The following is a 27,991-nucleotide window of genomic DNA, read 5'->3' as shown; positions in this document are numbered from 1 at the left end:
AAGGGGCGGCGGGCCCGGGGAGTCGGGGAAGGGCCGGGCTGGGAGGCGGAGCGGAAGCGGAGTGCGAGGGGCGGGAGGAGTACTATCTGCACACGCCGGGATCCTACCTCGTCCTGACTCCAAACCCCGGCCTTTCTCCATCCCGACGTGGAGGCTGTTCCTCCACTGCAGGACGCAGCTGACGCCCGCTAATCGGCTTTGGCTGCGCCCCTCCGGCTCGGGAGCCCAGTGGCGGCGGCGACCGTGACGAGAAGCCCACGAGCAAGGTAATGAGGAGGGGCGACACAGAAGCGCGGGGAGGTGGCGGCTCCGCGGACCCGCCCGGGCCGCCCCTCCCCCGCCGCGCCCCCGGCAGGGATTCCGCCCCCCGGGGCCTCTGCCGCCGCTACGGCTTCGGGACGGGCCGGCAGCCCCTGCCGCGGCCGGGAAGGCTCTTTTTCACTCTCTTCCTTCGGCCGCGACCCTGCCCCCGGGATGTCACCGCCGCGACCCCGTGGGCCCGGGGCGGAGGAGCGAGCGTGGCTCTGGCTGCGTGAGCGGAGCGGGGCGGGCTCAGTCCCGAGCTGCAGCGAAGGGGAGCCCGGCGGCCGCCGCTCTCACTTCTTGTTCTGTTTTTGACAGCTCAGTTCTGTTCTACTTTGGGAAAGAGAGAGGAAGTCAGATGCCCTTTTTAAACTCGCTCTTCAAAACTCATCTCCTGGGTTACTGGTAAGGATGAACTTAAACGGCTGTGATATTGTGGAGCTTGACGCGAGAGCCTAGACCAGGGTTCGAACCCTGATTGTCTCGCTCTGACTTTGTGATCTTGGTTCATTAGAAGGTTCTAAGCCTGAGTTTTCTCACCTAGCAGTCGGAGATAATATTAGGATAGGATATGCCTATTATACCAATAGTTCTTCATTTGATGAAAAGAGCCTTTGAATGCGATACTTGAAATAGCTACGACTGAAGTGGCCTATGAACTTGTGAGTTTTGTGCTTTATTTTGTTTAATCATTAGCATCCTGGATTGTGTTTTTCACTTTATTTTTTGTTCACCTTAAACCTAAGCAAAAAAAAAAAAAAAAAAAAGTCCTTGGAAATATGCCGTCTTCTTAATTTCCGTTGTTTTAAAATGGCTGAGAATGTTCTTAGGAAATTGATGACTCTGCTTTTCTGGGGATCAGTTGTAGAGATTCTGTACAAGGACTTATTCACCTCCCCATCCTCCCCAGCTGCGTCCTGTGGGGATCCTTAGAGGAGGTTAAATGTCTGTTTTGTCAGAGTCAGCATCTAGGTGTTCTGCAAACCTGCGGGGGGTGGGTGGCCCATAGGGGACTTTGCCAGTTTTACCCTCTTGTCAACTTTTTTGTACCTTCCTCTACACTTTCTCACTGGGTTCGTAATTTTACCTCCCTTTGGAATTGTATTTCTAAGCTGTAGTTTTTGTTTTTAAGACACAATGAATGTGATATATTTGATAAGCAATGACTTGGAAAATTTCATGTTAGTCCCACTTCAGTTTTGATTGTTCTTGCACTCTTTTCGCCTTAATTTCTACTGAAATTGGTGGTGAGTTTTTCAAGGAAATACTTGTGGTCCTTAAATTGAATCTTATTTTTCATTTAAATGCCTGCTCTGTATTACTCTGAGTTCAGACACTATTTTGCAATATGTGAAATAACATGTCTTGAGTAAATGCTGTTTTTACATATAGAATTGTAAGGGGTTGGGGAAAGGCAGTGGTATAGATGAATTGTCTGTAAGTCTTTAGTGACAGGTGATTTAAAAAATATTTTTAATTATCAGTGGACCTTTATTTTATTTATTTGCGGTGCTGAGAATTGAACCCAGTGCCTCACATATGCTCTACCACTGAGCCACAACACCAGCCCTATGACAGGTTTTTTTTTTTTTTTTTTAAAGCAATTTATATGAGGGGAGAGAAATTTAATGAAGATGTTTTATACAGGTAACTAGAGGGTCAGAGTAAGTAAGTGGAAAACTTATTTAAACTGTGGAAGAAGGCATATGGACATAAAGATTTCTGGTTCATTTTAGTGTTTGTCAAAAATACTCATTTTGAGGAAAATGTTTCTGTATTGGTGTTATTTAGTGCAGTGTAGGATGGAGAGTACAGACAGAAATTGGAGACCTTGGTTCTTGTCATAGCTCTGTCTCTATCTTTGTAACTGTAGGAAACTGTGTGGTCCTCCATTCTTTATCTCTAATATACTGAATTGATGTGATTTCAAAGACTTATAGCTTAGGTTTTCATTGCTAGGGGTTTTTAAAGGTTCTTTTTAACATGAAAAAAAATTGATATAGCTGGCTTAGTCTGAAATCTCAGCTATTTGGGAGGATCACAATTCAAGGTCAAGGCCAGCCCCTGAATTTTAGGAAGACTATGTCTCTAAATAAAAAGGGCTGGGGATGGGATGTGGCTCAGTAGCTGAGTGCCCCCAAGGTTAATCTCCAGTTAAAAAAAAAAAAAAATGCCAGAAATCAGAATCTACCAGTCAGCTCCTCCCTCTCTCTTTCATGAGCTGCATGTTTTTCTCTGCATCCCCATTCCCACCCCCAGTACTGGATATTGAACCTAGAGATGCTCTACCACTGAGCTACATCCCAAGTCCTTTTCATTTTTTAATTTTGAAACAGGGTCTCTCTAAATTAGCAAGGCTGGCCTCTTAATTTGTAGCCTCCTGCCGCAACCTCCCAATAACTGGGATTATATGATGTATTTTAGATGAGACCTTTACCATATTACAGAATTAAGTAGTTTTCCTTTTGTTATAAAATTTTCTATTTCTATTCCTGTATTGCTTTACCCTTTTTCTCTATTTTTCTAATTTTCAGTACTATTGTCTTCTCCCTTTCCCAAAGATGCCATCTAAAGGTGATCTGATATCTTCATATTTGTATTTCTGTATCTTAGCAGGAATAGTGCAGTTTCTCTAAAGGCAGTGCGTTTTTTTGTTTTTTGTTTTTTGTTTGTTTTTTGTTTTTGGTAGTTGTGTTTGGAGAGCATGCCTTTATTTTATTTATTTTTATGTGATGCTAAGAATCGAACCCAGTGCCTCACAAGTGCTAGGCAAGCGCTCAGCCACTGAGCTACAGCCCCAGCTCCAAGGCAGTGCATTTTGTTATTTATTTTTACTTCTTATTTCTGGGGATTGAAACAAGTAACTGAACCCTCAGGCCCAAGGCAGTGCGTTTTTAAATCTTAGACTTAATTATGGAGTGCAGGGCCTCGTCTGTACATCGTTAAAATATTTTCCCCTAGGTATTAGCTCCAGGCAATATTTTGTAGAGAAACTATTTCAGGAATGGACTTTTACCCAGAAATGACATTCTAGGGTCAGGTCTGCTGAGGGATCATTTCTGAGTCTTTTTTGGAAAGAACTATTGCACCTCTGAGCTCTGTTGAACATACAATGTCTTTTTGTAATAAACATATGCTTCTCTGGCTGTAAATTCCTTTGAAGATTAATAAGCAGTGATTCTCATAGCACCTTTGAGTGAAAGCTGCTCTGCTCAATGGTTGCTGCTATTGTTGTTAATAGTTACTTTTAGCTATAAGTCATAACACTACAAAAATTAGAGCACTGAATAAGTGCAAAGATGAGATTTGAATGAGAGTTTTTAAGGTAGGATTAACCATCTGTTAATGTTTTTAATGTCATTGCAATGTTTGCATAAAAATGCATGGAAGTACTTCATGACAAGCAGTGTGAAATGAAGTGTTTTGAAAAGCTTTTTAACTGCAATTCACAGCAAGAGATCTTTTTAATTCAATACTTCATAAGTTTATAACTGTGCACATGTGTATCTGGGTATGTAAAAATAAATTTTTAGAAAAATTTTACAAAAATTGTAGTAGTGTGTACAGTGTACTCTGGTGGTTTCAATTTTATAACTTTAAAAAAAAATTTTAAAGTGCTAGTTGCAAATTGTTAAGGTGATTTTTGTTCCCTCCTTTTGAAAAACAATGGAGTAGGCCTGGAGATGTAGCTCAGTGATGTACCAGAGACCCTGGGTTTGATCCCCACCATCAAAAAAAAAAAAAAAAAAAAAAAAGAGGGCTGGGGTTGTGGCTCAGCAGTAGAATGCTCGGTTAGCATGTGCGGGGACCCAGGATTTGATAATCAGCACCACATGAAAATAAATAAGTAAAAGGTATTGTGTCCAACCACAACTAAAAAATAAAATATTAAAAAAAAAAAAAAAGAAAGAAACATTGGGGTCCTGGGTTCAGAGTTTGGATGCCTAATCTCTCCTCTTTTTTTTTTGGCATTGGATAATTATTAATCCTTTTTGTATTTAAAATATTTAAAAAATATTTCTTAGTTGTAATTGGACACAATACCTTTATTTTATTTATCTTTTATGTGATGCTGAGGATCGAATCCAGGGCCTCGCACATGCCAAGTGAGTGCTCTATCACTGCGCCACAACCCTAGCCACTTTCCTTATCTTTATAAGGAAGGTTTTCTGGTTTAAGTATTTGATGATTCTTTGTCTTTACTTTTCTCTAGCAGTGGAGTTGGACTAAAGTATTTATCTTTAGGTTTCTGGCCAGACAGAAGCCACTGAAAAATTGCCTAAATGTCTGGTTGTTTACATGGTGTACTATTTGGCAAGTGGCATAATAGAACTCTGAATACTATTTTTCCTCAAAAATCTTGTAAATTGGAGTGGAAACATTGGGGCTTGTAATAAATATGAAAATATAACACTTTTATGTTAACAAAGAATATTTTAGAGTTTGAGAAACTGTACTTAAAATGCTTAGTATGTTAACATGCCCACAGATTGCTGCTCAGGCTTCATTCCATGTCTCACCTTGCCACTGCCTCTTTCAATTAATTAAAATACCAAGAAGAATCTGTTTTTCTTTTTTTCCTCTCTCTCTCTTTTTAGCTGTAGATAGACCTTTATTTTATTTATTTATATGTGGTACTGAGAATTGACCCAGTGCCTCACACATGCTAGGCAAGCACTCTGCCACTGAGCCACAATCCCAGCCTAAGAATCTGTTGGGTTTTTTGTTTTGTTTGTTTGTTTGTTTGTTTGTTTTTTAATGTAAAGGCCACCACATCAGATCATTACTGTTCCTTGTATATTACCAGGCAATGAAACTTCTAGTCTCATAAGAAAGGGAAACTCAAGGCTTTATTTGCTTGTGGTTTCCTTCTGTTCTCTTTGGATGATTTCTCTAGACCAGACTATTCCAGGCTAGGGATTGGGAGTTCTTTGATTCTTATTTGTTTGTACCAAAGACGATAGGAATAAGGAATTTAATGCCTGCTCCCAAGATTCTGGTCAGAAAAGGTTTTAGTTGGAAGGAAATTGGAACCACATTTTGTACTGCTTCAGATCAAATATTATATGCTTAGAAGGCCTTTCTTGACCCCATATCTCATATAGACTTCCCCAGACTCATCAGCTAATTTAAAGTTTCTTCACAACAATTTATTATAAGCTCAAATTAGCTTGTTTCTTTTTACTTATTAGTTGTCCCACTCCTACTAAAGCTCAGTATCTAGGAGAATGGAATTCTACCTTATTTCACCTTTTCACTTCTCCAGTTCCCAGCACATAGTAGTACTTTAATAAGTATTTTGAATAAATGGATAAACAAATGAATGAATAAAACAAGTTCTTTTATGGTTTAAACAAAACTCTTGTGTAGTGAGGCCTAGGCCTTTATGCATTTTCCTCCAAAGTCTTTTTTATGGAAATAAAAAGAATAGTGTGTTTTTACTGATCCTGGTGAAGTTCTCTACCTCTAGAAGATTTTTTATTTATTTTTGTGTTACTTTATACTTTTTCAATTCTAGTTTTTTTGCCTGTGTGAAAAATAATATAAAACTTACTTCTAAATCCTTTTGTAGGTACTTTGTAATACATTGATTTATGTGAATAAAATGTATTTGAAACTTTAATGGCTAACTTTTGGGTAAATTAATGAATAGTCTAAGTTATACATCTTCAGGATTTTAGGATCACTGCCCTAAACTGCCTTTATTATTTTTTAGTTCTAGTCTTTTAAAGCAAAAAAGAACAAAGCTTCATTTAATATTGCAATTTATTCAGTATTTAAACAGAGCCTTGCTAGTAGATGTAAAGGAGTCAGTGTGGTGAAGAATTGAGACAGTGAGTTAAACCTATGTTCTGGACCAGTATACTTTCTGCCACTGGGTTAGTCAGCTTTTTGTTGCTGGTCAAAATACTCAACAGGAACAACTTAGAGGAGGGCAAGTTTGTTTTGGCTCACAGTTCCAGAGGTTTGGTTCATGGTTGGCTGAGTCCATTGCTCTGGGCCCAAGGTGAGGCAGAACATCATGGTAGTAGGATGTGGTGGAGGAGCACTGCTCCATTCATGGCAGCCTAGAAGCAGAGAGCCAGTGAACCAGGGGGAAGGACCACAGGAGAGATGAACCTTTTCAGGCCATGTTCCCAGTGACCCTCCTCTTACAGCCATGCCCCACCTACTTACAATAACCACCCAGTTATTCTGTTTCAACTAGGATGGACTGATTAGGTTAGAGCTCTCAATCCATGTATTTCACTTCCAGACATTTCTGCATTAGCACAGAAACTTTTGGGGGACACCTCATATCCAAATCATAATAGCTGCTAACTGGTTATTTCATTTTAGGCAAGATACTTCACATATTTGTACTTCACTTTCTTCACCTGAAATTTGAGGGGATTAAATTGATTTCCTCTTGGATACTTCCAGCTCAGAAATGGATAATTGAAGATACTTTAATTTTACCTCCAAATTTTCGTCCTTTGTTGCTGTGTTCCCAAAAGAAATTGCAGTGAGGTCACATTGCTGCTTGGGTTAAACTCAGGGACATATTTTAAATAAAGTAAGGTGTTTTTTAGTGATTACTGATAATTCATTAGGCTCTCTGGGAGATGTGGCAGCAGTCTAAGGCTTTTTTTTTCTTTCTTTCTCAGAATTGAACCCAGGACCTTGTGCATGACATGCAAGACATCTACCACTGAGCTACACCCTCAGACTTTCACCCGTCCCCCCATCCCAATTTTGAATCAGGTCTCAGTAAATTGCTGAGACTGGCCTAGAATTTGTAATCTTTATGCCTCAGCTCCTCCAGTAGCTGGGATTATAGATGTGAGCCACTGTACTTACCTTAAGGCATGTAATTCTCTTAAGGAGGTGGGATTTAATCAAGGAGAAAAAGGCTGAGGCACATGAATAGCAATATGATGTATAAAATTGATGAGCACAAAATGTGGGTTAGAAGAAAGTTAGTGTGGGCCAAAATAAAGATTTGAGGTTTTAAAATCCTATAGCAGGGTTGAGCATGGTGGCACATTCCTGTAATCCCAGTGTTTTGGGAGCCTGAGGCAGGAGGATCTTGAGTTCAAAGCCAGCCTCAGCAATGACAAGGTACTAAGCAACTCAGTGAGACCCTGTCTCTAAATAAAATACAAAATAGGACTGGGGATGTGGCTCAGTGGTTGAGTGCCCCTGAGTTCCATTCCAGGAACCCCTCCCTGCCACCCCCCCCCCCCAAAAAAAAATTTTTTTAGCAGAGGCTCTATTGAAGCAAGTACTTTCATATAGTCTTTTTGGGCTATTTGAAAGATGAACTGTTCTGATCAACAATATGCTATTATGTCATGTTTTAGGACTAGGTAATTCTTTACTAACTTAATGAAGCATTTCTGTCATCCACAAATTATGAGTAGAAACAGCCCATGAATGCTAATCAGGAATGTTAAAAGCTTTTCCTATATTTCCTCAAGTTGCTCAGGTGATCAAGAATTAGTATTGTTGCGTAAGTGTCTGATGCTAATAATAAGGGTTAGTATTTATTGAGTAATGAGATATCATTTAATCTTTATCAACATTAGGTAGGCACTATTGTCCTTATTACAGAAGTGAGGAAATCAGGGCTTTGGGATATAAAGTATAGGGCAATAGTTCAGTGGTAGACTGCTTGCCTGGCATGTATGAAGCCGTGGGTTTCATCCCCAGCACTGAAAAAAGAACTTAAAGATAGAATATGAAATTTCATATGAAGAATATTTAAAAAGGACCTTGTGGCAGGAGGTGGGACAGAAATGAGAATGCCTGTTTCTAAAGAGCTGACATTTGAGTCAAATATTAAAGAATGAAAAGGAACAAACCACAGGAAGAGCATTCTAATCTGGGGAATGGCAACTGTAGATAGCCAAGGGTCCGAGAGAATTTAGTGTTTGTCTCCTGTGGCAACAGCACAGTGAAGGAAGTGGTACAAGACTGAGACAGAGAGAAATGGGTGGAAGTTAGGTTATAGGACCTTGTGGACCTTTCTGTGGAGTCTGAATGTTATATTAGGATCAGTGGTAAACTATTGAAGGTTTTTTTTTTTTTTTTTTTAGAGAGAGAGAATTTTTAATATTTATTTTTCAGTTTTTGTATGTGGTGCTCAGGATCGAACCCGGGCCGCACGCATGCTAGGCGAGCGCGCTACCACTTGAGCCACATCCCCAGCCCCCTTGAAGGGTTTTTAAATAGGGGAATGATACATTTGTGTGTGTGTGTGTGTGTGTGCGTGCGCAGTAAAAAAATATATAACAAAAATTTACCATTTGAACCATTTATAAATGACACAGTCACAGTGATGTTACTAATGCTCATTGTTGTGCAACCATCACTACCATCCATTTCTAGAACATTTTCATCTTCCCGAATTGAAATTGTACCTATTAAATCATAATTCTCCCTTCTGTTTCATTGGCCCCTGACAACTACCATTCTACTTTCTGTCTTTATAAATTTGCTCTTCTAGATCTTTTATATGAATAGAATAATAAAATAGCTGTCATTTTGTGCCTGGCTTATTTAACTTTGCATAATATCTTTAAGGTTCAGTCATGTTGTAGCATGGTTCAGAGCATCTTTTCTTTTTATGGTTGAATAATATTCCATTGTGTATCTATGCCACATTTTGTTTATCCATTTATCTATGATGAATATTTGGGTTGTTTCCACCCTTTTGGCTATCATGAGTAGTGCGGCAGAGAGCATTGATGTACAAATATCACTTTAGTCCCTCTTTTCAGTTCTTATGTATAATGTACATTTTTTTTTTTAAGTACTGGGGATTAAACCCAGGGGTTGTCTACCACTGAGTCATAACCTCAGCTACCCCTACCCCACCCCCTTTTTTTCTTTTTCAGATTTTGAGACAAGTTCTTACTAAGTTGTCCAGGCTGCCTTCAAACTTGTATTCCTCCTGCCTCGCTTTCTAAATAGATGGAATTAAAGGGGTGTGCCACCCACCATTCCCATCTAGACACTTCATTTTCCTTTTACCTTTTTTTTGTATAAGTTTAATTTAATTTTATTTTTTTTAAGAGAGAGAGAGAGAATTTTAATATTTATTTTTTAGGTTTTTTTTTGGCGGAAACAACATTTGTTTGTATGTGGTGCTGAGGATTGAACCTGGGCCGCACGCATGGCAGGCGAGCGCGCTACCACTTGAGCCACATCCCCAGCCCAAAGTTTAATTTTAAATGTGTTTCTTCTCCTTAATCTTTCTACCTTTGTGCCATATTGACTTCATACCTTTTATAATTCCTGCAATTAGAAATCCTAAAAATATTCAGCAGTTTATCTTAGGTCAAAATAATAATGATGGTAAAAGTGATGATTTTATCTTACTTTAAAAGGTCTCTTGGGCTAGGATTGTGGCATAGTGGTAGAACACTTGCCTAGCACAGGCGGGACCTAGGTTCGATCCTCAGCACCACATAAAAATAAAGGCATTGTGTTGTGTCCATCTACACCAAAAAAAAAAAAAAAAAAAAAAGCTCTCTAGTTGCCTGGGTGAATTTGATGTGTTTTTGTTGTTGTTTTGTTTTTTTGTTTTTAAGTCATCAGTAGAAAATTGATACAGAGGCCTACAAGTTAAAGTTAAAAAGTTTTTAGATTGTAGACCATTTTGGTGGAGGAGGGCTCTATAACAAAGACTATGCTAGTTGCTAGCCTAAGCCCCCAGTAACAGTGTTGCCCTTTCAGATTTTAATTAGTGGTTCTTTCATGATCTAGTGGTTGTCAGGGGTAGGATCAGTACTTAAAACATGAAGAAAAGTGGTGAGATTCAGAGTGCAATTTCCTCTGTCATTTGCAATTTTGAAAATTGCACAGAAAGAAGAGATTGCATCTTCCCCTTTCTTTATTTTTCTTTCCTGAAGATTGAAGCTAAGACTTATTTCCCTTTTTAATCACTAATGTAAAAGTACACTAGTAAATTATGTTCAGTCACTAAAGACTTTAAACTTCTTACCTCCTCCTCTCCTACTGTGTGAAACCATAGACATAGTTCTCAGAGAACAGAACAGTGTATTCATATTGATTCTGGGAATTAAAGTAGTACCAATGACAATTACTCTCTTTTCTTTACTTGCATGCTTATCTCATCCACCTTGAAATTAATAACTTGGGTTCCAGAAAAGATCACCTCTTTTCTATCTCACCACTTTAAAAGGTTGTTGTGGGTAGGTCCGAGTAACAGGATTCCTGTGTCACACTGTTGAACTGAATTATAGATTTGAATTTAGACACCCTTCCTGCAGCTGTCATTGTTGCTTTATAAGAAGTTTGAGTTTTGGACAGTGGTTCTCTAACTTTGCTGCATAGACTGCAGTGTTCTTTAAAAAAACTCTGATGCCTGGCTCCCATCTCCAGGTAGATTAATTTAGTTGGTACTGTGTGGGACTTGGCACTAGGATTTAAAACACACACACACACACACACACACAAAAAAAAAAACACAACTCTAGGTGATTTTAATATGAAGCATTCCCTTGGAAGAGACGAAAGACAGAAATGTATCCTTTTAGAAATCTTACTCACCTCTGTTAGTTTGATAAAATAGTTTTCAGGCAGCCTTGGGTTGCTTTAGGGAATGCATAGGGTCCTTTGAGCTGCTCAGCTCTTTCTCAGGTATAAACTGGCTCCCAGCCACCTTTTTATTTTTAGCCCCATTTTTGTGGTGGGGATAGAACCCACGACTACCATATGATAAGCAAGGCTCTAACCCTGAGCTACAGCCCCAGCTCTCAGGCCATCTTTTCACTTGGAGACAGCTCCATGATATTCTGTCTTCCTTGGTAGTCTTTTTGGAATTCCCTAATGTGAGTGAGATTAAGTGCCCCCAACTTCTCAGATCTTTGCTAGTCCCAAAGACAAAACCTTTTCATGTTTAATATTTTACTTTTCACTGTAAAAATTATGTAATAAACATTAGCAAGTTGCAAAACATTAAATTCCTTACCATGATAGTCCCTGTAAAAATTCCTGACTTTCCCTGAGATGAGCATCTGCACTGCTTTCATTTTGTTCAGGGCAGTGCTGAGCATTCACAGTCCATACAGGCTGCTAAAGCCTTTCAATCATGAAAGCCTCATTTCTAAGTGTGATTGTACACTGATATAGAGCAATAAGGATCTCTTTATCTAAAGTATGCAACTGGGGCTGGGGATGTGGCTCAAGCGGTAGCGCACTCGCCTGGCATGCGTGTGGCCCGGGTTCGATCCTCAGCACCACATACCAACAAAGATGTTGTGTCCGCCGAGAACTAAAAAAATAAATATTAAAAATTCTCTCTCTCTCCCCCCCCCCTTCTCTCCTCTCTCTCTCTTTAAAAAAAAAAATAAAAAATAAAGTATGCAACTGAGATCTTTGGCCCCTTCTATTGAGAATCAGTAAGTTTAAACTAGTTCCCAGAGACTTGTTCCTTGGGACTTATTCTTTTGGGGTCATAAGTTCATCAGCTGTTCCTCTGCCCTGTCTAGTACCAATGTTTGTTGTTGGTTCTACTATTTACTCTTTAAGACAGTGCACAGTGGTTAGAAGCTTGACATTCTTAAGTTTGTTCCCACTTGGAAAGTTTTACCTATTATAGGTGAGGCTCCCTGGGTTTGACTATCCTTTTCCCTACGGCATCTCCAAACTTGGCTTACCGAATCTCCTTTTATCTTCCCAATGCTATTGTAGTCTTGGTATTTTCTACTTTAATGAGTCTTTGGAAAACCTATGAGTTCTAATGGGGCTAGACTTTCTATAAAGGAAAGAACAGACTCTGAATGGATATATAGATTCTAAACTTTTGGACCTTTAGTTTTTACCAAGTTAAGGCAACTAAAGTCAGTTATCCCCAACAAAAATCTTAGGCAGGTTAATCTCTGTAAGCCTTAATTTGATCATCTTTAAGGGGAGAATAATACATACTTCAAGATATATAGGAGGATTATATTGAAGGAAGAATAATGTTAATATGTAAAACATTTATTTAATTTTGCTAATAAAGCAAAGTTTAATAATCCAATGTTGATTTAATAGTATTATTTTTATAAGATATAAAGGAATTTATTCTGTGCATGGTAGCTAAAAAAATAAGTAGAAGAAACTTTGAAAAGGACTTAATTCCTAATTTTTAATGTAGTTTTTATTTGACTACAGCAATTATTATTATACTAATGGTATATCATGTTGTAGTGAGGTTTGGCAGGATGGTATACTTCAACAAAAAACAGATGGCTGTTGTTCAAACCTTGGAGCCCCAGAGTTTAGTAAAGATATATCAGAGACTATCTGGAGGGTGGCCTGGTGGACTGAGTGGGAGTTTTCTGAGCAGGACAGGTGAATCAGCAGGGCAGAGAATTCCCATCTTATACATGCTTTAGCACACATCTAATAGTGAAGTTCTTATTGTTTTTAGGCTGGAAATTGAACCCAGGGTTACTCTACCACTAAGCCACATCCCTAGCCCTTTAAATTTTTATTTTTATTTTTATTTTTATTTTTTTTTATTTTGAGACAGGGTCTTGCTAAGTTGCCAGGTAACTCTGAGTTACCTAGGTTGGCCTCCAATTTGTAATCTTCCTGCCTTATATATTCAGATTGATGGGATTATAGTGTACCACTGTGCCCAGCTGAGAAGTTTTGACTGTGTGTGTGTATGTATATACATATACACACACACACATATATATGTATCTTGATATTTTGTATAGATTTTAAAATACCTTATTTTTAAAAAGTTTGAAATCATGTGCTCTAGGAAGCAAATTTCCAGAGTAGAACTGTAGTATCCCTGATCTCCAGTCTATGTGCTGCTCAGTAAATATTTTCTGAAAGAAAGTGATGGAATGCTCTGTAAAGTTACCTTTATAATGCATAGTGTTCATTTTTAGTCTTATCCTCAAACTAGGTTTTATTCAATTATGTGATCATTCCCTAGTAAGCAGATTAAAATTGGGATGTTTTGTTACAGGAAGTTAAAAAGTTCTTAAAGATTATTTTTAGTTAGCTGTGAAATATCCTTGTGAAATGCACTCCAGCCATTTGGTGTAATCAAATCTTTTCTTCACTGGACACTTTGGTGATACATATATGTCATTATTCTCCAGGTCTTTCTAGATTTAATGATGGTTACAATCTTTCTCTAAAAAAAAAAAAAGTTGAAGTATAGTACATAGCATGTAGATCAGTGCCTAGCACTTGCCTGGGTTCAATTTCTAGCAACACACACACACATACACACATACACACACACACACACACAGTTGATATATAATATTCGAATTTTTTTCCTTAAATTATACAAATACATACATAAATGCATACCTTTGTCATTTAAATTGTGGAATTGTAAGGGTGAGGCAGGAGGATCTCAAGTTCAAGGCCAGGCTGGGAAATTAGCAAAACCCTTAAAAAGGACTGTGGATGTAGCTTGGTGGTAGAATGCTTACCTAGTATGTGCAAGGCCCTGGGTTCAATCTCCAGTACTGCACCATAAATAAAATAAAATAAATTGTAAGCCAGGAAATATGGGAAAATATTTTAACTTGTTTTAGCATTTGCCACACTTTTTTTGGGGGGGTACTGGGGGTTGAACTCAGGGGCACTAAACCACTAAGCCACATCCTCAGCCCTATTTTGTATTTTATTTAGAGACAGGGTCACACTGAGTTGCTTAGCGCCTTGCTTTTGCTGAGGCTGGCTTTGAACTCGTGATTCTCCTTCCTCAGACTCCCTCAGCTGGGATTATAGGCGTGTGCCACCGTGCCTGGCCTGTCATACTTTTATAAGATATAAACTAAGAAATCATAACTTATTTTTCATCTTAGGTTGGATACTTCCTAGGGTTATCGCCTTCCCATTAGTTATATCTGCTAGTGACATTTTTAAATGTTAGCACACTTATGGAAATTCTTGTTAGACAGGCATTTTGATTTTAAATTTCTTTTATCTTATTTATAATTTTTATTGGCATTTACTTGTGTTTTTTTAAAATTTATTACTTTTAAAAATAACGAGGGGCTGGGGATGTGGCTCAAGCGGTAGCGCGCTCGCCTGGCATGCGTGCGGCCCGGGTTCGATCCTCAGCACCACATACCAACAAAGATGTTGTGTCCGCCGAGAACTAAAAATAAATATTAAAATTCTCTCTCTCTCTCCCTCTCTCTCTCTCTCTCACTCTCTCTTTAAAAAAAAAATAACCAGAAATAGCCTTTAGGTATTAGTTTGGTGACATGTTTTTGAACAGATTTAGATCTCTTATAAGTCTTACTGTATGTCCTTGGTTTTAGTTAGAAATGAGAAGAAACCATTCAAAGATTTTTTGTAATCATGGTTGCATTTTTTCGGATATTTTCAATGAATTGATATTTATTTTTATTTAAATTTTGATAAGATATAAAATGAAACTGATGAAAGACCACAAATCTTACTTAGTAGGGAGAAAGTTGTCAAGGAAAAAGAAATTCTTCCAAATCAAAACTAGAGCATCTCTTTATTTTTTTTTTAAATTTTTTTTTAAAGAGAGAGTAAGAGAGGAGAGAGAGAGAGAATTTCTTAATATTTATTTTATTTTATTTTTTTTTTAGTTCTCGGCGGACACAACATCTTTGTTGGTATGTGGTGCTGAGGATCGAACCCGGGCCGCACGCATGCCAGGCGAGCACGCTACTGCTTGAGCCACATCCCCAGCCCCTAGAGCATCTCTTTATCATTGTTTATTTTGTTGCTGATATAGACTAAGACTAATTGTCTTTTTTTCTTCTCAGTTTTACAGAGTTAATATAAGAGTGGAGGCAACTTTGCTGAAGATGAAGATTATACCATATTAGAAGAGTTTTTTTCTTTCAAAAGTCTTGATTGTTCGGAGGCTTATCTCCAGTTACAGCTTTTAAATCAAGTCTGTTTGCTTCATCAGAAATGTTTTTTACAATCTCAAGAAAAAATATGTCTCAGAAATTGAGTTTATTGTTGCTTGTATTTGGACTCATTTGGGGATTGATGTTATTACATTATACTTTTCAACAACCAAGACATCAAAGCAGTGTCAAGTTACGTGAACAAATACTAGATTTAAGCAAAAGATACGTTAAAGCTCTAGCAGAGGAAAATAAGAACACAGTGGATGTTGAGAATGGTGCTTCTATGGCAGGATATGGTAAGATAACCACAGAGTATTTCTGGTTTTCTCCTCTTTAGTCTATCCCCATTTAAAGATAGTCATGGAAATAGAACTTATTATTTCATGTATAAGTCTTTAAAAAATTTATTTATTTATTTATATGTGGTGCTGAGGATCAAACCCAGTGCCTCGCATGGTAGGCAAGCACTCTACTGCTGAGCCCTAGCTCCTGTCCCCATGTATAAGTCCTTACAAAGTAACTGTTTTTTGACTGTTTATTAAAGTTGTTTTCAGATGTACTGAAAAGTAGAGATATATTCATCACCCAGATTTGATAGTTATTAACAGTTTGCAACATTTGTTTTGAAAAATATTAAAAGTACATTATAGGGCTGGGCCATAGCTCAGTAGTTGAACACTTGCCTCGCATGTGTGAGGGTCTGGGTTCAGTCCTTAGCACCACATAAAAATAAACAAAAATATGCAAAAAATACATTATAGAAATTGTGACATTTAACCACTAGGTTTGTACCTCTTTAAAAATATATATGTGTAAAAATGTTTGTTTGTATATGTAAATGTATATATTATTTATTTTTTGCCGTACTTGAGATCGATCCCAAGGACTCTATACCACTGAACTACATCCCTAGAAATTTTTTATATATTGAGACAGGGATTCATCAGGTTGTACAGATTGGCCCAGAACTTGTGATACTGCTAGCTCAGGATCCCGAGAAACTGGGATTATAGGTGTGTGCCACCCCCAGGTTTTATTTATGTGTGTGTGACATACATATATATATGTATTTTTAAAATCACCTATTTAAATTATTTTGAATGTCCCAATTTTTTTTTTTTTTAGAATTTTTAATATTTATTTTTTAGTTCTCGGCGGACACAACATCTTTGTTTGTATGTGGTGCTGAGGATCGAATCCGGGCCGCACGCATGCCAGGCGAGTGCGCTACCGCTTGAGCCACATCCCCAGCCCCTTGAATGTCCCAATTTTTATATAAATCATCAGTTGTGTAGAGTTTAAAGTTTATTCATCCCTAAGACACAGGATTTACATTGTTTATTGCCTGGGTTTGTTGCTTATTATCCTGGATTTCTGCTATTTTTAAAGCTCTTTATGCATGCCATGTTCTCTTTCTGTGGGATCAGGGGTGCTAGTGGGGAGGAGAAGAAAGAGAAGAATAGAGAGCAAACAGAATGGTTCTGATACACTATGTATGTACATGAGTTTGTGGACATTTTCAGTGTTTAATTATAAGTTACACTGGCATGTATTTCAAGAATCAAAATGTGAAAAAAAAAGAATCAAAATGTGTTGATTCTTATAATGAAAAATGGTAGTTTTTCCCATTCTCAGCAGTCCTCAGATTTCCTCTTCCTTGGAGCCACCCATTAAATTTTTTTTCATTTATTTGGGGACCATCTCTATATCCAAATAACATGATGTATGAACCACTTCTTGATTTTTTCAGTTATAGGCATTGTTTGTTAACTTTCTACCATATAGGGTGAAGGTTTAGCTTTCTTTTTCATCCCAAAATACATTCTACCCATCCCAAGGTTGCCGTCCCTGACGCATGTCTTTTTCCTCCTGATATTTTACCTTCATAATTTTGGTTAGAATAATACTCACTGTTTGCACTATGACTATTAGTGATATTCATTACTGAGCCATGTGGTAGATTATCATGTGTTTCCTTTCATGTAAAACTTAATTTTCTTCCTAGAAGTAATAATTACAGGTTTTTGTTTTTTTGCCTATTTTTATATTCCATCTCCCCAGAGTTATTTAAATCTCTTCCTGATGTATTCTGACTCATTAGGTATTCCATTACTTTCTTTATTTTGAAGGAATCTTTCCTGGTCAGGTATGGTGATACATACCTGTAGTCCCAGGTACTCAGGAGGCAGACAGAGCAGGATTGCAGATTTGAGGCCAGTTTGGTAACTGAGACCCTGTCTCAGAATTAAAAAAAAGGGTTGGGGATATAATTCAGTGGCATTGTAGCCCCTAATTCAATCTCCAGTACTGCCAAAACAGAAGTCTTTCCTGGAATTTTCTGATCAGCTCAGCTCTGGTCTGAAATGCTTGCTCTCTAGGCTTGAAGCATGAATTGTTCTAAGATCTCACTTGGTCATCATTCTGTATATTCTCTTTACTCCTCTCTTAATGTTGTATCCCCTATTTTCTAGAATTCTATAGCGTCTTCCTGATTTTAGGTTATCCCCTTTCTTGAGAAAGGTACAAGGGAGATAAAGTTTTGAGTTCCTTGTGTATCTGGGAAGGTCTTTCCCCCCTGCAACCTTCATGCTTAATTGAAAATTTGGCTGGGTATAGAATACTAGGCTGAAAATAATTTTCCTTAAGATTATAAAGACTATTCTGTTTTGTGTTTTTCCATCCCATCTTCCATTTTTAAGAATTGAATCCTGTTCTTATTCTTTAGCCTTTATATATGACTTATTTTTTGAAGCTTACATTTTTAAAAAATATTTTTAATTGTAGATGGATGAAATACCTTTATTTTGTTTATTTTTATGTAATGCTGAGGATTGAGCCCAGTGCTTCACATGTGCTAGGCAAGCACTCTACCAATGGGCTACAACTCCAGCCCTGTAGCTTACTTTTTTGAAAGTAAGGTTTTTGTTGCATACTGTTCTGAAATTTCTCAATTATCTGTCTGGATGTGGGTATCTTTGTATATACTTTGGACCTCAGTTTATATTTTAAAATCTACAATTTATGTCATTTAATTCCAAGATATTTCTTAAATTATTTATTTGATTTTTTAAAAAAAATTTATTCTAGAATTCTGTTATTTAGCATTTGGGCTCCCTGAACTTGTCCTCTAATTTTCCGTTTTTATTTTTGGTGCTGTACTTGGAATTTAACCCAGGGATGCTCTAGAACTGAGCTCTATCATCCAAGCCCCTTTTAATTTCTATTTTACTTTATTTTTTTGAGGGTGACTAGGATTGAACCCAGGGCCTTACACATGCTAGATAAATGTTCTGCCATTGAGTTACAACCCCAGCACGTTTATTCTTTTTCTTCTATTTATCCGTTTGCTTTATTTATTTTTTATGTGTTTTTTTCACACCTGAGATTGAACCCAGGGGTGTTTAGCCACTGGTGACATATCCCCATCCCTTTTTTATATTTTATTTAGAGACGGGGTCTTTCGAGTTGCTGAGGTTGGGTTTGAATTGGTGGTCCTCCTGCCTCAGCCTCCCAAGCTCTGGGATTACAGACATGCATGACTGTGCAGCCCTTTTGCTTTATTTTTGAGAGATTTATTTTCTAGATCTTCATGGAGCTTTATTTTCAATTTCTAAGAGCTCTTTTTTTTTTTCCCCCCTCTCTGAGATTATTAGTAGCAGCTTTTCTGGAGTGCTTTTGTGTTTCTTCCAAATGTCTGATGATCCCTTTGGCAATAATTAATCCCTTAAGTCCTAAGTTTTCAATTCTGTTAGTATTTCAGCAAAATTGACACAGGTGCATTAACATAGGTTATAAGTCATAATCTAGAGTTTATATTTTATGTTAATGTTATATTATAATTTTTAATAATAAAATTATATGGTTGTGTAGTGTTTACATATTTATTTTTTGAGGTTTAAAAAATTTTTTTATTTGTTATAATTAGTTATACCATTGTATATATTTATTTAGTAAGGTTTTGCAGTTTTTTTTTTTTTTTTGTGTGTGTGTGCATGTGTGTGTGTGTTGCTGGGAATTGAATCTAGGACTTCCTGCATGCTAGGCAAGCACTCTACCACTGAGCTACATCCCCAGCCCTGTTTAAATTTTTATAGGTGTTCCATTTCTGGGACAATGGGACAAAATCGATTAAGAATGGGATATTAAAAAGTTGATGGAAATACTGAATTGTTGGGTGGTATTCACTTTAAGATAATCTGGAGGGAATATTTCTTTAGTTATAGCTTTAATATTTAAATGACTTCTGATACCAACTACCTGGAGTTAGCCAAATTTCACAGGTTAAGGGCACAGTCCTCTATATAACTGCCCTCACTTTAGAAACCAGACACAAGGCTGAATATCCCCAAGTCACCCTTACTCCTGACCATCTCACTACAAATTCAGGCTTTACTGTTCCCTCATGTTTGATAGTTTGATAGAACCACTCACAGAACTCAATTAAGTTACTGTGCTGCTTATAACAGTGTTATTATGCAAAAGGATACAAACCAAACCAGCCAAAGGGAGATACACATGGGACAAGGTTTGGGAGGACTCCAGATACAGTTTCTATTGACTTATCTTCATGGAGTCAGTACACATAACCCACCTGGCACATCAAGGCATATTAGGGTGTAATAACATGCATACTATTATTCAAATATGGTGGCGCACATCTGTAATCCCAGGCCCCTGAAAAACTGAGGCAGGAGGATTGCAAGTTCTGGGCCGGTCTTGGCAACTTAAGTGAGACCCTGTCTCAAAAAATAGAGGGCTGGGATATAGTTCACTGGTGGAATGTTCCTGTGTCAGTCTCCATCCTGGAAAAATTGCAGAATATTACTGACTAGGGAAGCTTGCTCAAACTTACAGGTGCAGGGTTTTTATTGGGGTTTTGTTGTATAGGTATGATTGATTGAATCATTGGTCACGTGGGTGAATTCAGTCTCTAACATTTCTTCGTTCCTGGAGGTCATCTGAAATCCCCAATCCTTTAATCACATCCTTGATTTTTCTTGGATGGTCAGCCACCATCCTGAGTTATCTTATTAGATAATTATTATCTTATTTGTAGATATTAATACAGAAGATCTAGGTCCTATTTTGAGTCATCTCCTCAATGTAAACTAACAGAATGTGTCCCAGCGGCCTACCTTGACTAACAAAGACGTTCATCATTTAGGAAATTGCAAGTACTTGGTGGCTACCTCCCAGGAACCAGAGACAAAGACAAACTAAATTCTTTATTATATAATACTGTAGTCCACCCTTTTCCATGGTTTCACTCTATATAGTTTTAGTTACATGTGGACACAGTTGAAAAATATTAAATGGAAAATTTCAGAAATACATCTTAAGTTTTAAGTTGCATATCATTCTGAGTAGCATGATGAAATCTCATGCCATCCCATTCCATTCCTCCCAGGATGTGAATCATCCTTTTGTCCAGTGTATCTACTTTGTGTACACTACCTTCCTGTTAGTGTAGCCATCTTGGTTATCAGTTCAACTGTTGCATTAACACTGTGCTGCTTCTGTTCAAGTAATCTTTACCCTACTTTTTGTGGTTTTTTTGCTGTGTGAATGTGCCATGCTAGGGATGAAACCCAGGACTTGTGTTTGCTAGGCAAGTGCTCTGCCACTGCGCTACATTCCCAGACCCTTATTGGCCTCCTTATTCATTTTTATTAATGACTTCAAAGTACAAGATTAGTGATGCTGGCAATTCACATTTGCCAAAGAGAAGCCATAAAGTGCTTCCTTTTAGTGAAAAGGTGAAAGATACAGATTTAAGAAAAAATGGTATGCTGAGATTGCTAAGATATATGGTAAGTCATTAAACTTTTGCTGTGCTTAATTTTTAAATTTAACTTTATTGTATGTATAGGAAAATACATCATATATCTAGTGTTCAGTAGTATCTGTGGTTTTTCAGGTATCCACTGGGGATTTTGGAATATATTCCCTGAGAATAAGAGTGGGGCTATGTAAATTTTTTTAAATTTGGGATTATATCTAATACAGGTATATTTTAGTCCTTCCTATTCAGCTAATCAGAAATCCTAGAAAAATACTCTCATCTCTTGCTGGGGAATATAGGCCTGTAAGTGCTCTGGGATCTGAGTAGAGAAAAAAGGCAGAATGAAGAAGGCTGTTTCAGCATTCACTATGTAGCTGTCCATTTACTCCCCCAGTTTTCACTTGGCACCCAGTGAAACTCAACTGCCTCACCCAATGTGAAAATACATCTCGCATCTTCTTCACTGGGGGAGGTTTTGGAGTAATGTAGAAAATTTAGGAAAATCAAATTGCTTCATAAACAGATTTTCACACAGTCCTTGCATAAAATTCCTGGGCATGTTGGGGATGGGATTCTGTGGGGAAAATTGGATTGCTTCTTGGCTTTTCCTACTTCTTGTTTTAAATTCATCCATTTTAGGTAAGCAGTTTAGTATGTGAATGAGGTATTGGGAATTAGCATAGGTTAAATGCCTTGTGTTTAGTGTATCATCTTTACCTGGAAATGTACTGGACATTCTCTATATTTTCTTCTTTCCTTTTTTTTTTTTTATTGGTTGTTCACAACATTACAAAGCTCTTGACATATCATATTTCATACATTAGATTGAAGTGGGTGATGAACTCCCAATTTTACCCCAAATGCAGATTGCAGAATCACGTCGGTTTTCTTCTTTCCTTTATGATGATTTTCTTGACGTTACGAGTGTTGGTTTTGTGTATGCTTTTGAGAATCAAATTTAAGGCTGGGGTGTGGCTCATTGGTAAAGCGCTTGCCTAGCATTTGTGAGGTTCTGGGTTCAATCCTCAGTACCACAGGCAAAGAAAGAAAGGAAGGAAGGAGGGAAGGAAGAAGGAAATGAAGGAATGTAGGTAGGTCTTGTGTCCATCTATAACTAAAAATATATTTTAAAAAATCAAATTTAGGTGATTAGAGATGAAGATGGGTGTAAACTGAGATGGAGGTCCTTGTCACATATATAGATACAGACATTATATTGTATTGCATTCTGTTTAGTTCAAGGAAATGGTTAGAAACAATGAAGAAGCAGATTCTTACAGGAGAAATATTTGAAAGACAATTCCTTCTATTTGAGCACAATAATAGTGATATTTTAAAAACCAGCCATCTGTAGCTGGGGGAGGTAGAAAAAGCCTATAATCTCAGTGACTCAGGAGGCTGAGGAGGAGGATAGCAAGTTCAAGGCCAGCCTCAGCAACTTAGTGAGACTCTCAGCAATTTATTGAGACCTTGTCTCAAAAATAAAACAACCCTGGGTTCAATCCTCAGAATCACACACACGCAAAAAAGCAAAAACAAAACCAAATCTTTCTCCCACAAACCAACTATCTATGCTGTGCAATCCAGCCACTTATAATGGCTAGATACCTTTATGGAGAAAAAAAAAATTACCCGCAGATAGGACCACTGCTCGGTTTTATTTTTTTGTTTGATTGAGTGCTAAAAATTTTCTCATTCCCTTCTACTATTATATACCACTACTCTCCTGCTCCTTTCTGATATCTATTATTTATTCATTTTTTAAAATTTATGGTAAAATACTTAAAACATTTGTCATTTAATTTGTGTGTGTGTGTGTGTGTGTATACACGTGTATGTATATGGTCCTAGGGATTGAACCCAGAATGCTCTACCACTAAACTGTATTCCCACCCCTTATTATTTTTAATTTTGAGACAGTGTCTCACTAAGTTGCTGAGGATGACCTCGAACTAGTGATCCTCCTCCCTCAGCCTCCTGAGCACTTGGGATTATAGGTATGCAACACTGAGCCTGGTGACATTGAATCATTTTTAAGTTCATTGGAATTAATTATATTCACAATGTTGTGCAGCCATCATGATGCTTTTTTAAAATTTGCACTACTCCAAACAAGGAACTCTAATTATTATTAAGCAATAATTTTTTTTTTTTTTTGGCATCCCTGGATGGACCCAAACAGTAAAAAGTTTTTATCCCTTCCCTTCCTCTGGCCCTTGATAATCTGTATTTTCTAACTCTCTGGAATTGCCTGTTTTGAATATACCATATAAGTGGAATCATAAAATATTTGACCTTTTGTGTCTGGCTAATTTCACTTTGCATAACATCTCCTAGGTTTATTCATGTTGTAACATAGATCAGAACATCATTTTTTTTAATGACTGAATAATATTCCTTTGTGTTTATTTTTGCACCAGGGATTGCATTCAGGGGCACTCAACCACTGAGCCACATCCCCAGCCTTATTTTGATTTTTATTTAGAGACAGGGTCTTACTGAGTTGCTTGGCACCTCATTTTTGCTGAGGCTGGTTTTAAACTGGCAATCCTCATGTCTCAGCCTCCCTAGCCACAGGGATTACAGGTGTGTGCCATTGTTCTAGTTAATTTACCACATTTTGTTTATCCATTCATCTGTTGTTGGACCTTGAGTTGTTTCTACCTTTTGGCTATGGTGAATAAAGCCGCAATGAACATTGGTATACAACATTTCTTTTGAGTCCTTGCTTTCAATTTATGGGGATTTCTACCTAGGAGTGGAATTCCTGGGTCATGTGCTAATTTTATATTTTTAACTTTTCGAGTAACTGATAAACTGTACCCACAGTTTATATTCCCACTAATAATATGTGAGAATTACAATTTCCCTGCATCCTCCTCCTTCATTGATGAGATCCATCCTAGTAGAAGTGGTATCTCATTGTGGTTTTGATTTGCATTTTCCTAATAGGTGTTGGGTGTCTTGTCTTATCTTGTTAACCATCCATATCTTCTTTGGAGAAATGTCTGTTCAGTCTCTTGCTCATTTTGTTTTTTTTTTGGGAAAGTATAATTTTACTTCATTTTTTCTCCCAGAGGATAGTTTTTCTTCAGTTCTTGAAGACTCAGCTTCTTACATGGGCTTTGTTGGAGGTTGTGGGGCAATACCTGCAGGTCTATATCTGGATGAGGTGTTCTATCCTTCTGGGCTTCATGAGATCCATGATTCTTGACCACCTGGCTACAAGTGGCACAACTCAGCACTGCTCACGTAGTAATATGGCTTCACGTGCAGTTTGGGAAGCATATAGGCATTGAGGACACTGAAGACATGTCCTGATATCTGCAACATATGCTATGTTTCAAACTTCTTAATGGCTTTTGTTCTTGGACACAGAATCTAGTGCAGTTCATGCTACTGAATTGTCTATACTTGGCTGTGGCATTTTTTGACACAACCTTGTTCCTTTTGGCTTTTGGTCATCTTGCAAGTGACAACCCAAGACCTTTGCTCATGTTTTAAATTGGGTTATCTTTTGTTCTTAAGTTGCAGAATATATTTATATGTTCTGGATAGTAGATCTTTTTAAAAATATCTTTGTTTTACTTTTATTTATTTTATGTGGTGCTGAGGATCAAACCCAGTGCCCCACGCATGCAAGGCAAGCACTCAACAATTAAGCTATAACCTCAGCCCTGAATAGTAGATCTTTATCAGATGTATGGTTTACAGATATTTTCTCCCATTCTGTACCTTGTCTTTTTGCTTTCTTTTTTTTTCTTTTTTTAATTTTTTTTTTAGAGAGAGAAAGAAAATTTTAAAAAATATTTATTAATTTTTTTGGCGGATACAACATCTTTGTTTTGTATGTGATGCTGAGGATCGAACCCGGGCCGCACGCATGCCAGGCGAGTGCACTACCGATTGAGCTACATTCCCAGCCCGTCTTTTTGCTTTCTTGATAATGCCCTTTGATATCCCAAAGTTTTAGATTTTGATGAAATCTGATTTATAGTTTTAAGTCTTTATGAAATCTGATTTATCTCTTTTTTTCATTTGTGGCTTTTTGTTTGTTTCAGTACTGGAGATTGAACCCAGGGCCTTAGCATATGCTAGGCAAGCACTCTACTGCTGAGCTATATCCCCAGCCTTTGGCTCAGGCGTTTTCTCTCTTTGTAACAGAGCCATCTGCAAATATCTGCTCTATTACCCTGGAAAAGTGAGAGATGCCCTCATAGTTTCACCTCGGACACTCCTTTTGGAAACTCTGTATGTGATGCTGTGGATTAAAATAATCAGGCTTTCTCTAGGAGTGGTATGAATGTATTCTTTCAGTATATTTCTCTCAGATCTCTAATAACTGTTCACCCTTTCTCTTAAACTATAAAAACACAAATATCAAGTACTCTATCAATGTTTAATATGGTTTATTCTGATTTTTCCTCCTAGCGGATCTGAAAAGAACAATCGCTGTCCTTTTGGATGATATTTTGCAACGCTTAGTGAAGCTGGAAAACAAAGTCGACTACATGGTTGTGAATGGCTCTGCCACCAACACAACCAATGGTACTAGTGGGAATTTGGTGCCAGTAACCACAAATAAAAGGATAAATGCATCAGGCAGCATTAGATAGCAGTTGAAGATCACCCTGTGCTGCTACGTCCACCGTGGATTATATCCTATTGCAGAAAACCTTTTGAATTGCTGGCTAGGACAAAAGAATCCTTTTAAAAAGCTCCATGTGATTTCAAGGAGTGTGCTGGATTCATGGAACTCTTAATTCTGTATATAAAAAGTTAAAATGTTATTAGTTTGCTATCAGGCAAGTCTCTTCATTGCTGTAATATATCCTTAAAGGGAATTTGATAACATGGTTAATGTAGTATTAAGCAGGTAGGTGATCTTGTATAAATCTTTTGAGTTTGAGGTGAAGCTGAAGCAAAAACACTAAAGACATATTTGTTTCTATAAAATATTTATTTACGTATGTAACTTGTTTTTTTCAGACAAGTGGAGAATATTGTTATTGATTCATTCTGTCACTTGTTCTCAGTAGATGTAACTGTTTGACTAAGGCTATTAGAAAACATGTTTTAATTCCAGGACTATATTTTGTTACTAAGATATGATCAGAGAAAGGAAGTATAATGTTGAAATGTTTTGAAATCATGACCCAAAGAATGTCTTCATTTGCACTATCCTTCAAAATAACTGAAGGTTAATTATTGTATATTTTTAAAAATTACATTTGTAAGAGTATAATATTGAAATGGGTAGCAGCCACTGTCCATAAGCTATTCTTAACATTGAGGGCAACTTAATAATAACATTAAAATAGCATTCTTTAATCACATACTTAAAATTTTCTTATATATATTCTAAAGAGTAAGAGATATTTTTATGATGAAATTAAAAGTAACTAAAGTATTCATGATTTTTCACATACATGAGTGTTGCTTTAAAAGTTCAATCCCTTAGCTGGGTGCAGTGTCCCATGACTGCAGTAACAGCTGCTTAGGAGGCTGAGGCTGGAGGATCAAGAGTACAAGGCTGGCCTGGGCAACATAGTAAGAACCTGTCTAAACAAACAACAAACAAAACAAACAGCATTTGACCCCTTGAGTATTTATATGACCAGGATGCATATTATTTCCATGTTTGGGTGAGTTTGCTTTTGTTATGTTGGTGGGGAGGAAGATACTCTTGAGGATTTTAATCAGATATGTATAATGAAGGTGTTTGTGCTACATAACACTGCTTAGAAAATGTTAATATTACTTGATGTTATATAAGAGTATCATGCTTTATGAAACATTTTTGATTAGGTTTTCATTTAATATAAGACCACTTAAAATAATTAAGAACAGTTAAGATATATTTAAATTATAAAATTGGCTATCCTTTCAGATACTGAATACAGCACAAGAAATACCAATCTAGGGTAATTTTAGTATAGAAAGAAGTACACCTTTATTTAAATTTCCCTTGTAGCAAATCTAATTGCTATATGGTACCCTATATGTCATAGTATTTATTACTCTAAATACCTGCTGAAGTGCAGCTAGCTTCTAGATTGAATTTAGTTTTAGATATTGTATTCATTATAATATGCTACCACAAATAGTAGCAATAATTATAATATTTTTGTTTGAATATGTGTGAGAAGATATTATTTCATGAAAGATGATTTCCATATTGTCTTTTCTGAACCTTTATGTGAAGAAACTAATTATATACAATTGCCAGGTGAAGTGTGGAATAATTGGTCTCTCTGATGAGATGTGGACATTTTTGTTTGTTTTTTTTGTTTTCAGGGATGAAATAAAATATATTATTTGTATTTACAAAGTGTTATACATTTTTAAAGTAGTGGTTATTCACTTAATAAATGGTAAATAAATAAGGAATTTTAACATAACTTTGGGTTTTGTTTCAATAACACTGGATAACTTTTCAAAAGAGAAAAATTTTTAAGGTTATCTAATAGTGCCTCTCATTTAATGCTTGGATGGACACCTGGGAATAAGTCTGGATTGAGATTTAGTGTGGATTCTAAGTTTGTACCCTTACGTTGAAATTTACTGTTGATTTTTTATGAATTTTTTTTATTTGTCTATGGACCTTTATTTTTTATTTTTTAAATTTATTTATAGGTGGTGCTGAGAATCGAACCCAGTGCCTCACACATGCTAGGCAAGCACTCCACCACTGCCACAAGCCCACCCTTACTGTTGATTTTTTGAGTCAATTCTTCATGGGGGGGGGGGCAGTGGTGCATACCTTGCAATCCCAGTGGCTTCAGAGACTGAGGAAAGAGGATCCTGAGTTCAGAGCCAGCCTTAGCAATTTAGTGAGGCCCTAAGCAATTCAAAGAGACCCTGTCTCTAAATAAAATGTAAAGAAGGGCTGGGGATGTGGCTCCATGGTTAAGGACCTCTGGATTCAATCCTCAGTACCAAAAAAAAAAAAAAAGGTTTCATAATTATATTTTCAGTTAATTTTAGTTAATTGTGCCAAGCCGGTCACTGTTTAGATACCCATGGTTCCATGGAACTT

The 27,991-nt window shown here is 37.1% G+C and overlaps 2 protein-coding genes across 4 annotated transcripts in view; both read left to right on the top strand.

The window, feature by feature from the left end:
- LOC308643867 (protein FAM221A) overlaps positions 1–27,991 on the top strand; it is a 330,925-nt gene that overhangs the window by 267,890 nt on the left and 35,044 nt on the right. The gene's annotated exons all lie outside the window — the stretch shown is intronic.
- CCDC126 (coiled-coil domain containing 126) lies at positions 14–27,305 on the top strand. 2 transcript variants are annotated; one of them, XM_081284242.1, is made up of 4 exons: positions 14–266; positions 622–708; positions 15,078–15,466; positions 25,384–27,305. In XM_081284242.1, the coding sequence occupies exons 3-4, from the start codon at positions 15,229–15,231 to the stop codon at positions 25,566–25,568; spliced, it is 423 nt and encodes a 140-aa protein (XP_081140368.1). In that variant the 5' UTR covers positions 14–266; positions 622–708; positions 15,078–15,228; the 3' UTR covers positions 25,569–27,305. The 2 variants fall into 2 exon arrangements, with proteins under 2 accessions (XP_081140368.1, XP_081140369.1); XM_081284243.1 differs by lacking the exon at positions 622–708.

This window comes from Spermophilus citellus (genome assembly GCF_964194105.1).
Source record: "Spermophilus citellus genome assembly, chromosome: 3".
Lineage (NCBI taxonomy): Eukaryota > Metazoa > Chordata > Mammalia > Rodentia > Sciuridae > Spermophilus > Spermophilus citellus.
Note: the sequence above shows the minus strand (reverse complement) of the source record. Positions and strands in the feature narration are given on the sequence as shown.